General features: G+C 38.8%; 1 protein-coding gene across 1 annotated transcript; it reads left to right on the top strand.

Moving 5' to 3' along the window:
• Window positions 1–3,422: 3,422 nt before the first annotated feature.
• On the top strand, window positions 3,423–6,286 carry gngt1 (guanine nucleotide binding protein (G protein), gamma transducing activity polypeptide 1). Its single transcript, XM_072575484.1, has 3 exons — window positions 3,423–3,589; window positions 3,727–3,826; window positions 5,724–6,286. The coding sequence occupies exons 2-3, from the start codon at window positions 3,746–3,748 to the stop codon at window positions 5,847–5,849; spliced, it is 207 nt and encodes a 68-aa protein (XP_072431585.1). The 5' UTR covers window positions 3,423–3,589; window positions 3,727–3,745; the 3' UTR covers window positions 5,850–6,286.
• Window positions 6,287–11,938: the final 5,652 nt, after the last annotated feature.

The raw sequence follows: 11,938 nt of genomic DNA, 5'->3' as shown, positions 1-11,938 counted from the left end.
AACTAGAGGGCATAGGTTTAGGGTGAGAGAGGAAAAATGTAAAAGAGACCTAAGAGGCAACTCTTTCAAGCAGAGGGTGGTACGTGTATGGAATGAGCTGCCAGAGGAAGTGGTGGAGACTGGTACAATTGCAACATTTAAAAGGCATCTGGATGGGTATATGAATAGGAAGGGTTTGGAGGGATAGGGGCCGGGTGCTGGCAGGTGGGACTAGATTAGGTTGGGATATCTGGTCGGCATGGACGAGTTGGGCCGAAGGGTCTGTTTCCGTGCTGTACATCTCTATGACTCTAATGATTGATAGTAAAATCTCTGATCACAATGTCAAGCAATTATGCATTAACTAGGAAATTAAAACATATGTACTTTTACCAGTCAACATAATTCACAAAGGAAGTATCATTATAAGAGGTACAAGACGTATTAACCCTCCACTTATACATATACAGTGGAGAGAATTTACAAATCATTTCAGAAAAAAATTTGTAATCTTATCTCAAAAGATTAATGTGTACATATTTCATGAATAACAACCAATAAGAGAAAATTTGGGATTTTGTTTTCGTAAAACATATATCAGAGATTGTAATAAGTTACTTCAAATTGGTTAGAGCCGAAGATGGTTTTAATTCATGGCTGTGAGTGCATCACCAGAGACGCTTTATGGTACAGTTTAAAATTTAGATTACAGATCACGACCATGATTAAGCCCATCAGGTCCCATGGGCTAATTAAATATTCAGAAAACATGAAACCATTTCTTCCCCAGTTACAAACTCTTTTACCTTGTCGAGGATTTTCTCTTCCTTTTTCTATCTACTTGCTTCAGCTAAACCAATCTTGGTTGTACATAGCTCAGCTTCTGTTACCATATCTTCTTTGTAACAAAGACTTTTTGCATTCACACTGGCTTATCTGCTACTGACACTCTTATCTATGTTCTCATTACCTCCAGACTTAACTATTCCAATATGTCCTCGTTCCATCCCACATATTGCCCCCCATAGATTTGAGCTCATCCTAATCTCTGCTATTCAATCGTATCTCATACTAATCTCCATTTGCCATCATCCCCTGTGCTTTTACACAATGCTCACTGACAGAACGCTCGGCGCAGTCAGAGGTTCTTGGTGGAGAGACATTTTCTATTCTCTGACTCTATCAAGTTCACTTGCATCTCCTTTGCAAGAGAGGTAGAATGTAATTTCCTCCTCTGATGAGTTGAATCTTGGGCCATTCTATTTACCTGCTCTTGCTTCAGCACAGGAACATTTGGTGTGTTTTTTTTTGTGTAGAACTGCGCAGCCTAACTTCTAAACCAAAATGGGAGCTAAAACTGAGTTGCTGCCTGCAAGGTTCAGGCCAGCTGATGGCTCCTTTTCACATCTGCTGGGTTCTCTTCTGCTGCTTTCTCAGGATCTCATAGAGCCCATAGACTTGTAAAGGAAATGTGATCATTTAATAATAAGCAATAATCAATGGAAAGGGTCTTCAATAAAGTGCACTTTGGCATGTTGTTAAATTTTTGAGTCAAAATTACACTACCTCAGAGCTGAAGCAAGGTAGAAATATAATGGGTTTCGTGGCATTGAGGGGAAGAAGGGGGAGAAAAAAAGAGACAGTCTGTGAAAGGGAGGAGGGTAGAAGAGATTACATGACAAAACTGTCATCAAATAAAAGGCAGAAGTGGTGGTTATGATTGAGGGAAAGAAACAAAACATTTATTCCAGAGTGTGTTTGAATGGCAGAGCAATAAAAAACTCTATCCAAAAGCAAAAACATGAGTAACAATATTAAGACTATTACATGCCAAAAAAAAATCAAAATGGGGGGCAATGTTCATGATCTGAAATTGTTGACCACAGTCCAGAAAGCTGTAAAATAGCTCACTGAAAGATAAGGTGCTGTTTCTTGAGATTGCATTGATCTTCAGTGGAAAGCTCCAGCAGGCTGAGGAGGGAGAACATGAGAACAAGACTGTGAACTAAACTAGTAGGCAACAAGAAGATTGGGGTCATGTTATGGTCTAAGTGGAGATATTTGGCAAACCATGCATTGAACCTGAGGTTGATCTCCTATGTGCTTCCACATTGTGTGCAACAAATATAGTGATATTAAATTGAAAGTAAATTGCTACTTTAACTGTTAGGGATGTTAGATCCATGAATATAGGGAGAAATGAGATAAATGGAAGTGTTATGATTGTATCAGAAAGTTTCAGGGCAGGAAATGGGTGTTGGTGGTGATTAAGGAATGGACCAGTGTGTTGCACATGGAACAGTCCCTTTAAAATGCTGACGAGAGCAGAGGGGAAGATATATCTGGTGGTAACATCATGTTGGAAGTTGCAGAAATGGTTGAGGATGATAATTTGAATATGGAGACTGGTGAGGTGGAAAGTGAAGACACGGGAATCCTATTGTGGTTCTGGGAATGTGCGGAAGGGGTGAGGGCACATGCAGAAGAAATGGGACAGAGAGAGTTGAGTAGTCAACAACTACTTTGGTCGTGATTGTACCAGTTTGAGGAAACTGTCACACTTACAACACTTTCAGGTTGCAAAATGTGTTTTGTGGAGCAGCAAAGAGAGGTGAGATTGAAATACTGGGAAATGTGGAACACTCCTGCTTCTCCTGGCTACACAGCAATGGCTTTTACCAAAAGATTCCAGATGATTTTGTCATATGGAATCTCAGTGCAGGGGTCAAAAACAAGAGTCAGCCTCTTTATTTGCATGTTTAAGGATATCTCAAACTTATTGTGGACTGTCAGGGACACAGGGAAATGTCCAATCTAATACTGGATTGGATGACATTCAAAATGTAGACCATTTTACAAAACAGGGGCAGCTAACTCTACACTTCCTATCTTCTGTCACAGTCTGTAAACACAACATGGAAACACCTTGTTACAGAATAACACTGCATTTTTAATGTTCCATGAGAAGTTAAACTTCATCTTGGAAAGGTCAGGTTTTTTTAAAATACCAGCCTATTACATCAACCTATTTTAAGTAATTGTGAAGATGTGTTAAACAAATTCAGAACTAATGTGGGCACACTAATTGTAAATATACTTCAGTGCTGTGTATTAGGAAGTAAGGGGAATTATTGAAAGTGGTTATTATAAGTGACTGCGTGCAGTAGGTGACCCACTCCAACAGATGTATAAGAGCAGATAAATACTCCGATAACAGACTTTTGCAGCTTACCGCTACTGACGTCAGTATGATCCATTTTATTAATAAATGTAATTTTAAAATAAACAAAATGTGTGTTTACAGGAAGGCTGACGAACCGAAGGAAGGATATGTATTTTTTTTTACACTGTTTCCTTTAAAAGTTGCGTATACAATTTTAGAACAATATGTTTGGCAAGGATTTTCTCCCCTTCTATTTAATGATTAAATCTGATCAAGCTTTTGACTTAATCACATTAGAAGATTAAGATATTAAGAGCCCTGTTTTAGAGGGCATTACAAAAGGTTGCACTGGTGTTGCAATCGGACTGGGGAAGTTAACGTGAGCAGCGGCCGGCGAGCCTCTCTCACAGCTCGCCAGCGAATGAGTTGTGTTTACCCCGGGACAAGGTGAGCTAATCGCGCCCAACCCTTGGATCTGTTGCATTATTCGTTCGTTTGCAGTGTGGCGGGAATTTTGTTAAATGCTTTCAAACTAGCAATTACGTTAACAGTATTGTGAGCAAAAGTTTTTATTTGTATTTAAGACGACAATAGGAGCCCAGAATGGATGAGTTAACAGACAAAGACCGGTTGAAAATGGAGATAGAGCAACTTCGTAAAGAAATACCATTAGAGAGGATGTTGGTAAGATTTCCCGCTTCTCACCCTTTAAAAAATAAGGGGGTCGCGAATTTAAGACAGAAGGGAGGAGAACCTTCTAAATGTTATCCCTCAGGAAAAAGGGCGGCGTAGAGTCTTTGAATATTCTTAAGGCAGAGATAGTTTTTGATGAGGGAAGGGGGTGAAAGGTTGGTCGGGTTAGATGAGAATATAGAGTAATCAGGTCAGTCCTATGATATTGAACGGTGGAACAGCCTGAGAGTTGCAAGTGGCCTACTCTGCGCCTCTTTGTACACCAACATGCAAGTTATGTTCTGAGGAAGGGTTACCAGACCTGAAACGTTAACTTTGGTTTCTCTTCACAGACGATGCCAGACCTGCTTTTCCAGCAACTTCTGTTTTTGTTTGATTTTTAGTATCCGCAGTTCTTTCGACTTGTATTTAACACGAAAGCTATAATATTTTTCTATTGCTGTTTTTGTGGATCGGCAGTTAATCTTTAACGTTCGCCGAGTTGGTGTTAAAATTAATTTCATTCAAAATTGCCAATCAGCATTACCGAAATCTTAATAAAGGCTACACGCGTGAAGAAGAAAATCTAATGTTTGGTATATTTTAATACTTTAATAGCTTTGGATCTGCCTGATGAGTGGGAATAATGCTTGAAGTTTAAAAAAAGTCTTTTAAGTAATTAAACATTAGCAAGACTTCAAATCAAATGTCTGAAAAGTACAAAACCAAAAAAAAACTGAACTGTGGAAATCCGAAACAAAAACAGAAATTGCTGGAAAAACTCAGCAAGTCTGACAGCACCTTTGAAGAGAAATCAGTTACCGTTTTGGATCCGGTGACCCTTTAACTCTGATTTCTCTCCACAGATGCTGCTAGACCTATTGAGTCTGATAAGTACATTTCCAACAGAGTACAGTACTCAGCATGGTGATGTATTTGTTCTTCATTAAAATCAAGGCCACTCTTAAAATTCAACCAAACTGAATCCATAATGTGTTTAATATCTTCAGTTATATCTGTAATCTAATTACACTTAGAAATGTTCACATCTAGTAAAACATAAGGCAGATAAAGGACCTGGTTATGTGCTGTTTCCATGGCTACTCCAGAAATGGTTGCTACCCTTGTGCCAAAAGTTATAACTTGAGGAAAAGCAGCACTCCATGTGAAGCATTGCTGACCAGGAGACTCTCCTGCTTTTATTGCAAGGATTTGCAGCGAAATAATCAGCCACATTATGATACACCTTCCATGTCCATGAGCTCCGAGCTTCTCACTCTGAGGCAGGAGTGCTACCACAAGTCCTTCCCTGAAATCCACTAAATTATTGTGAATTAACAGTAATTAGAGATAATGTAAGATCTGCTGGAAATTGTATCACTGCACTCAAAGTGTGAAACAGTAGGACAGAACTTACTAATGATGAATACTTTTTGAAAGTTAATAATGTTAATCACTGTGGGTAACTACCAATCAAACACTCAAAAAGACTTTACGTGATGGAAGTTGAATTAATGTTTAGGGAACAACCAATTTTGTGAAGTCTCAGAAGGCCAGGAACAAAGTCCTCATATTAGGTCAAAATTCATTTGTGGGAGTGCTAATTGCTCTTCCTAATTCACAGTGCATGTAAATTTAGATTATGGAAATTAAAAATTAAACATAGAAAGTTTGGAAATACACTTAGCATTTGCAATGCAATTATACTCTAATAACCTTAAGGTTAGCTTTGGCAAAGATTAACCTTAGTGTACAACTATGGAACCCAAACAGTGGGACCCAAGTTTCATTGTGAATCCCATTATCAAAGTTAGGAGACAACACTCTGCGGGGATACAATGATTGTGTTTAAATTCTACTATCAATCTATTTTACGATAGCCACTTAACTTTATATTGAATTATTTCAGGTGTCTAAATGTGCCGAGGAACTGAAGGATTACATTGAATCACAATCTGCAGAAGATCCTTTGGTAAAGGGAATCCCTGAGGACAAAAATCCCTTCAAGGAGAAGGGTGGATGTGTCATATCATAAATCAGACAGGACTCCGATATCCTCAGGGCATCAGGGTATTTTCTACAGTTTAGTGCCCATTAGTACAATGAAACCCAATAGATGCTAAACCTGGAAGATTGAAAAGTGCAGTCTTCTGGCATGACATCTTCAAGTTGTTCATGAATTTAAAAAGCATTTCAGCACCTGCAAAATAAAATAGTTTTGGCAAATTCTACTAAGTTTGGCAAATTATTTTGGAAAAGAAAACATTTGCCAATGTATGAAGGATAATTCTTTGAGAATCACTTTAATATTACAATCTGTATATGGAACTTATTTTAAAATGAATAGTGTACATAGCCTGATAAATTGGTGTATAGAAATTTATCAAGAAAGCTATATTATTTCCCACTTCAAAAGACTTTTTGCAAAGCAATGAAATTAATAAAATTATTCTGATTCATTATTCCTGAAAACTTGTATGAATGCATCAATTTAATCAACATTCCAACACTAATGGCATATAATAATTGCAATGTATAAATTTATATATATATACATTGCAAAATCAAACTTATCATACCTTTAGATCATTTAGTACAGAGTTTAGCAGACATTTCATGGGATTGAAATTTTTTTATTAAATTCTACCATGACAAAGTTTTAATATGAGTGTTGACAAACACAATAAATGCTTGTTAATACAACATTTTCAAAATGTTTTTTAACATTGTGTGATTTCCAGAAAAAAACATGTGGTTTTCATAAAACAATTTAAGCTTTATATTTTACAGTTCCATTTACTATGTACCTTTAATGTAAAGTAAAAGTTCTCAGGCACTTCAGACAGAAATATATCGACAATAAAAGGTTGATTTGTAAGTAAGAAATTTGAAAAACCTAATGGGAAAAAAATTGTTCTCAGAAGATTGTTAAATGGTACATAATTAAGATGGAGAAACATAGGGTTTGAGGGAGACAACTGAAATAAAATAATCCAAGTAACTGAAAGATGTGATACTAAAAGTGAAGTAAGAGGAAAGGAGCTCCATAAAATATCCCAAAAAGCAGAATCACCCAACATAAATATTAGACTGGAAAAAAATATGGCTGCCAAAGATTTAAAGACAAGACCTTAAAGTTAAAAGTGCTCGGTAGAGGGAGTACCCAACTTCAGTGAAATGGATATAATGGGTGAATGTGAAATAGAGTATTGTAGAAGCAAATATAGAAAAAGCAGTTGTAATGGTCTAATTGTTTCTGTGAATGTTAGAAGCGTAGGTCATTCGAAGGATTGACCAGAACAGCTGCAGAGTTAAATGAGAGAGGTGATGCTCATTGGACTTTGTATTTAAGAGCCGGTTTGTGCAACAAGGATCATTGACTGTGGGATTAATTTTAAGAAAGGCTGGGTTCTAGGCACTGCTCCTAGGTCTGGCTAAAGGGGCATCAACAGGTCCAGACAATTGCTCTGTGGCTGTGTTCACATTCAGGTATCCTTGAAGAGGGAGGCCACAGTGTTCACTAACACTCTTGATACCTTTTGAGAGAGGTGGGCACCGCAGGGGGTGAAATGCTTTGTTTCACGCTCCAGCTCCATTTTAGTTTAGTTCCCTCCCTCTCTCGCTACTTTTCCCTCACTTTTGATATTATTGCATTGTCCCTAATGTGCAGTGCTTGTAAATATTTTGTTTAATTAGAAACACAGGTGACCTGGTGGTGGAGTAAAAGTTTTTTTAGAAGGTTTCATGGGTGATTTGGTTTAGGTAGTAAACCAATCGGTGGTTTGTAAAAGAACCTCCGGGTAGAAAAATGTTCCTGCTCCTCGGATGCTGTCTGACCTGCTGTGCTTTTCCAGCACCACTCTAATCCAGAAAAAAGAAACAGCTGTGTTCTGCAACAGAGGTGATTTGGCGATGGTTTAAGGAAATTAAAAAGTTGCTTTCTAGGGCCCAGCCAAACTTATCATCAACAGGTCCAGGCAGCAGACCATGAAGGAGGTCATAGTTCCCAACCAGCTGCCTGTCTTCTGCAGTTCCTGCCCAGTTGACCTTGGAGAGGGAGCATACATTGTCCACCAAAACCTTTGGAGCTGGGTGAGGGTTATGCATTATTGGGAGGACTTAGTAGGTCTGTACTTAAAAAAAGCTTGGTTCAAAAGGTGCTCTTGTCGCTAAGTCATAACTTCGTGTCAGTAGTACTGTCCCTATCTCTGAGCCAAGAAATTCAGGCTCAGGCCTCAGCTACCTCAAACGTGTGATAAAACATGCCTGAAGATGTTGATGTTAATAAAAACTGGTTAAGAGACAGATGGAGGCTGTGGTGCATTATTTCTCCACCAACTCCATTTTGATTTAGATTCCTCTTTCTTTTATTATTGTGATAATGCTCCTGATTTGGTCATTAGATATTCAGGTAATTAAGCTATGGGTTCTTAAAATTTTTAAAAACACTTATTTCCTGTTGGGTTTTTTTCTAAAAAAGGGTTGGATTCCACCCAAGCAGAGAGTTGGCATCTGTACAAGAAAGGGTCCAGAGAGAAAGGTGGAACCTGGTGTCCATGCTAAACTATAGGTTTACAATAAAACTTGTATGTCACTGAAAGTTTTTTGCTGCCTAATTCTCTATATGAATATCATTTATAAAGTATTTTCTGGTCTAATCGAATACAGGAGCAATTCCAAGGAATTGTAAGGTTGAGAAATTTACATTATCATTCAGGAAAGGGGAAAAGGTAAAACTAAGTGCAGGTCAGTCAGCCTAACCAGAGAAGAGATTATTAAAAGCTGTCATCAGTGACAAAATAAACATTAATTTAGAAACAGGGATAATCACAGAGAGCCAGCTTGGATTTGCTAAAAAAAACTAGTTAATTTATTTAAACTATTTGATAAGAAAACATGGAAGTTTGATTGAGGTAGTGCAGTATATGTTTTATATACGGACCTTCAGGAGTTTGTGACAAAATGCCGCATAGAATGCTTACTTAAGACAATAGAAACCTGTGAAATTAAGGGAAAGGTTGTGTTGTGGAAACAAAACTAGATCAATTGCAGGAAGCAAAGTGAGAAGTCACACAACAACAGGTTTATTTGAAATCACAAGCTTTCAGAGCATGACTTCATCTGACAAAGGAGCAGCACTCCAAAAGCATGTGATTTCAAATTACTGTTGAACTATAACCTGGTGTCATATGACTTCTGACCTGGTCCACCCCAGTTCAATACCGGCACCTCCACATCATCGGTGATAAGTGAGTTTGGGAAGTGGTTTGCAGTGGTGTTCCTTGAGGATCTGTCTTGAACCCATTACTCAACTTTACAACCAAGCCAGATTTTCATGCAGGCAGTAGTATTACAAAGTTTGTAGATAGTAATAGGTTTGACAAAGTAATAATTCACAATGAGAATTGCTGCATTTTCATGGTGGCATAGGTTTGTGAAATGGGCTGAGGAATGGTAAATGGAGTTCAATCCAGAGCAGTGTGAAGTGATAAACTTTGGGAGTATAAATGTTGAGAGGCAGTTTACCATAAATAGCATGGCTTTGAAAAGTGAAGATGAGTATACACAGTTCCTTCAAGGTAGCAGAGGAAGTTACTAAGGTTGGTAGTGGATGGGTTATTTGAGTTATTAGATAGAGGAATAATACAAAAGAGTAAAGTTACCAGACTAGAAATGCATTGATAGAATTTGGGGTCAAGAAAAGAACAGCCAATTAGGTGTTCTTGAAATGTAGTCACTGCTCACCTGAGTATAAAATGGAAAGTTTCAGTTTCTAGTTTCCTTTTAGCAAAGTTTATAAATATAACAGCATGGTAAATGGAAGCATGAGTAGGCTGTTTGGCCCTTCGAGCCTGCTCCGCCATTCAATCTGATCACAGCTGATCTTTCAATCCAGGAGCCTGTTCCCATTTTCTCCCCATACCCTTCAAACACTTTATCCTAAGAACTATATCTAACTCCTTCATGGAAACATTCGATGTTTTGGATTCAACTGCTTTCTGTAGCAGAGAATTCCATAGGCTCACACTCTATGGGTGAAGAAACTTCATCTCAGTCGTTAATGGCCTACCCAGTATCCTTAGGCCTCTGGTCTGGACTAGTTTATTTATTTTGCCTGGTTTATTTGTTTATTCAATTAAACCTGGTGGTAGGGCATACAGCATTATGGGGGTGGTCTTAACTGGTGTGCATAAATCACCTGGACCAGATGGACTACACCCCAGAGTTCTAAGGGAGATAGCTGAAGAGATAATGGAGGCATTAGTGGTGATCTTTCAGGAATCACTAGAATCTGGGAGGGTCCCATGAGGACTGGAAAATTGCTAACATGATACCTCTGTTTAAAAAGTGAGTAAGGCAAAAGATGGAAGGTTACAGACTGATTGGCCTAATCTCAGTCGTGGGCGTTGTGACGGATGAGATTTCTGAATACATTGAAGTGTAAGGTAAAATAGGGCAAAGTCAGCATGGTTTCATCAAGCGGACATCATGCCTGACATCTGCGAGAATTCTTGAAGAAAGTAATGAGCAGGTTGGACCAAGGATAGCCAATGGATGTTTTCAACCTGGACTTCAAGGAGGCCTTTGACAAGGTGTAGCACAGGATGCTACTGAGTAAGATAAGGGCCCATGGTGTTAGACGCAAGGTGCTAGCATGGATAGAAGCTTAGCTGTCTGACAGAAAGCAGAAACTGGAGATAAAAGGTCATTCTCAGGTTAGAAGCCGGTGACAAGGTGTGTTCCAGAAGGCTCGGTGTTGGGACCACAACTTTACACTTTATACATTAACAATCTAGATGAAGGAACTGAGGGTATTCTGGCTATGTTTGGAGGTGATACAAAAATAAGTAGAGGGAGAAGTTGTATTGAGGAGGCGGGGAGACTGCAGATGGATTTGGACAGGTTAGAAAAATGGCTTGCTGTGTTCCTCCAGCCTCCTGCTCATCTACCTTGTTTAGGAGAGTGAGCAAGAAGTGACCGCTGAAGTACAATGTGGGAAAGTGCGAGGTCATGCTCTTTGGTAGGAAGAATAGAGGCATGGACTATTTTCTAAATGGGGAGAAAATTCAGAAGTCTGAAGTGCAGAGACTTGGGAGTTCTAGTCTAGGATTCTCTCAAGGTAAACTTCCAGGTTGAGTCAATAGTTAGGAAGGCAAATGCAACAAAGGCATTTATTTTGAGAGGACTTGATTATAAAAGTAGGGACACACTTTTGAAGCTGTCTAAGTCTCTGGTCAGACCACATCTGGAGTATTTTGCACAATTTTGGGCCCTATATCTCAGGAAGGATGTACTGGCCCTGGAGAGTGTTCAGAGGAAGTTCATGAGAATGGTCCCATGAATGAAAAGGTTAACATTTGAGGAACATTTGAGGGCTCTGGGTTTATACTCAATGGAGTTTAGAGGAATTGGTTGGGGGGGTGGGTGGTGGTCAGTGGGGGGGATCTAATTGAAACATATAGAGTATTGAATGGCCTGGACAGAGTAGATGTTGGGAAGATGTTTATATTGGTAGGAGAGACTAGAATCCGAGGGCATTGCCTTAGAGTAAAGAGAAGACTGTTAGAATGGAGGTAAGAAGAACCCCAGAGAGTGGTGAATCTGTGGAATTCATCACCACAGAAGGCTGTGGAGGCCAGGTCATTGAGTACACAGGATATTTAAGACTGAGTTGGATGGGTTCTTGAACATCAGGGTTATAGGGAGAAAGTGGAAGAATGGGGTTGCAAATGGCGGAGCAGACTCAATGGATTAAATGGCCTAATTTCTGCTCCTGTCTTATGACCTTATGGTCTTATGGAACTCAAAAAAGACAATGAGGATAGAATAAAATGAGGAACCAGTGCTCAGTCAGGAATATGATGCACAAAGGGTAGGATGGATTACTTTTTATACATTTTCCAGGCTCCAATAATTGGTGGTTGTTCTTTTATCTACTTGCCAGTATTCTGTAATTTGCAAACACTTTAGCTGATTAATAATTCATTGACTTATTAATACCATTTACACAGACATGACAGGGTTTTGATGTGTTGAGCTTGCAATAAATGGGGATTTGTGGAATGCACCACATAATTGCAGTAAGTGTCTACAGCTTGCGCAACCTAGGTTCAGGGTTGCTGA

Source organism: Chiloscyllium punctatum, chromosome 8, assembly GCF_047496795.1.
Source record: "Chiloscyllium punctatum isolate Juve2018m chromosome 8, sChiPun1.3, whole genome shotgun sequence".
NCBI classification, from domain to species: Eukaryota; Metazoa; Chordata; class Chondrichthyes; order Orectolobiformes; family Hemiscylliidae; genus Chiloscyllium; species Chiloscyllium punctatum.
Note: the sequence above shows the minus strand (reverse complement) of the source record. Positions and strands in the feature narration are given on the sequence as shown.

What these genes read in the sequence shown, in the direction of transcription:
- gngt1 (XM_072575484.1), top strand. Translation starts at nt 3,746, where the DNA reads ATGGATGAGTTAACAGACAAAGACCGGTTGAAAATGGAGATAGAGCAA. An exon ending in TACCATTAGAGAGGATGTTG is followed by an intron (nt 3,827 to 5,723) that starts GTAAGATTTCCC and finishes GAATTATTTCAG; the next exon opens with GTGTCTAAATGTGCCGAGGA.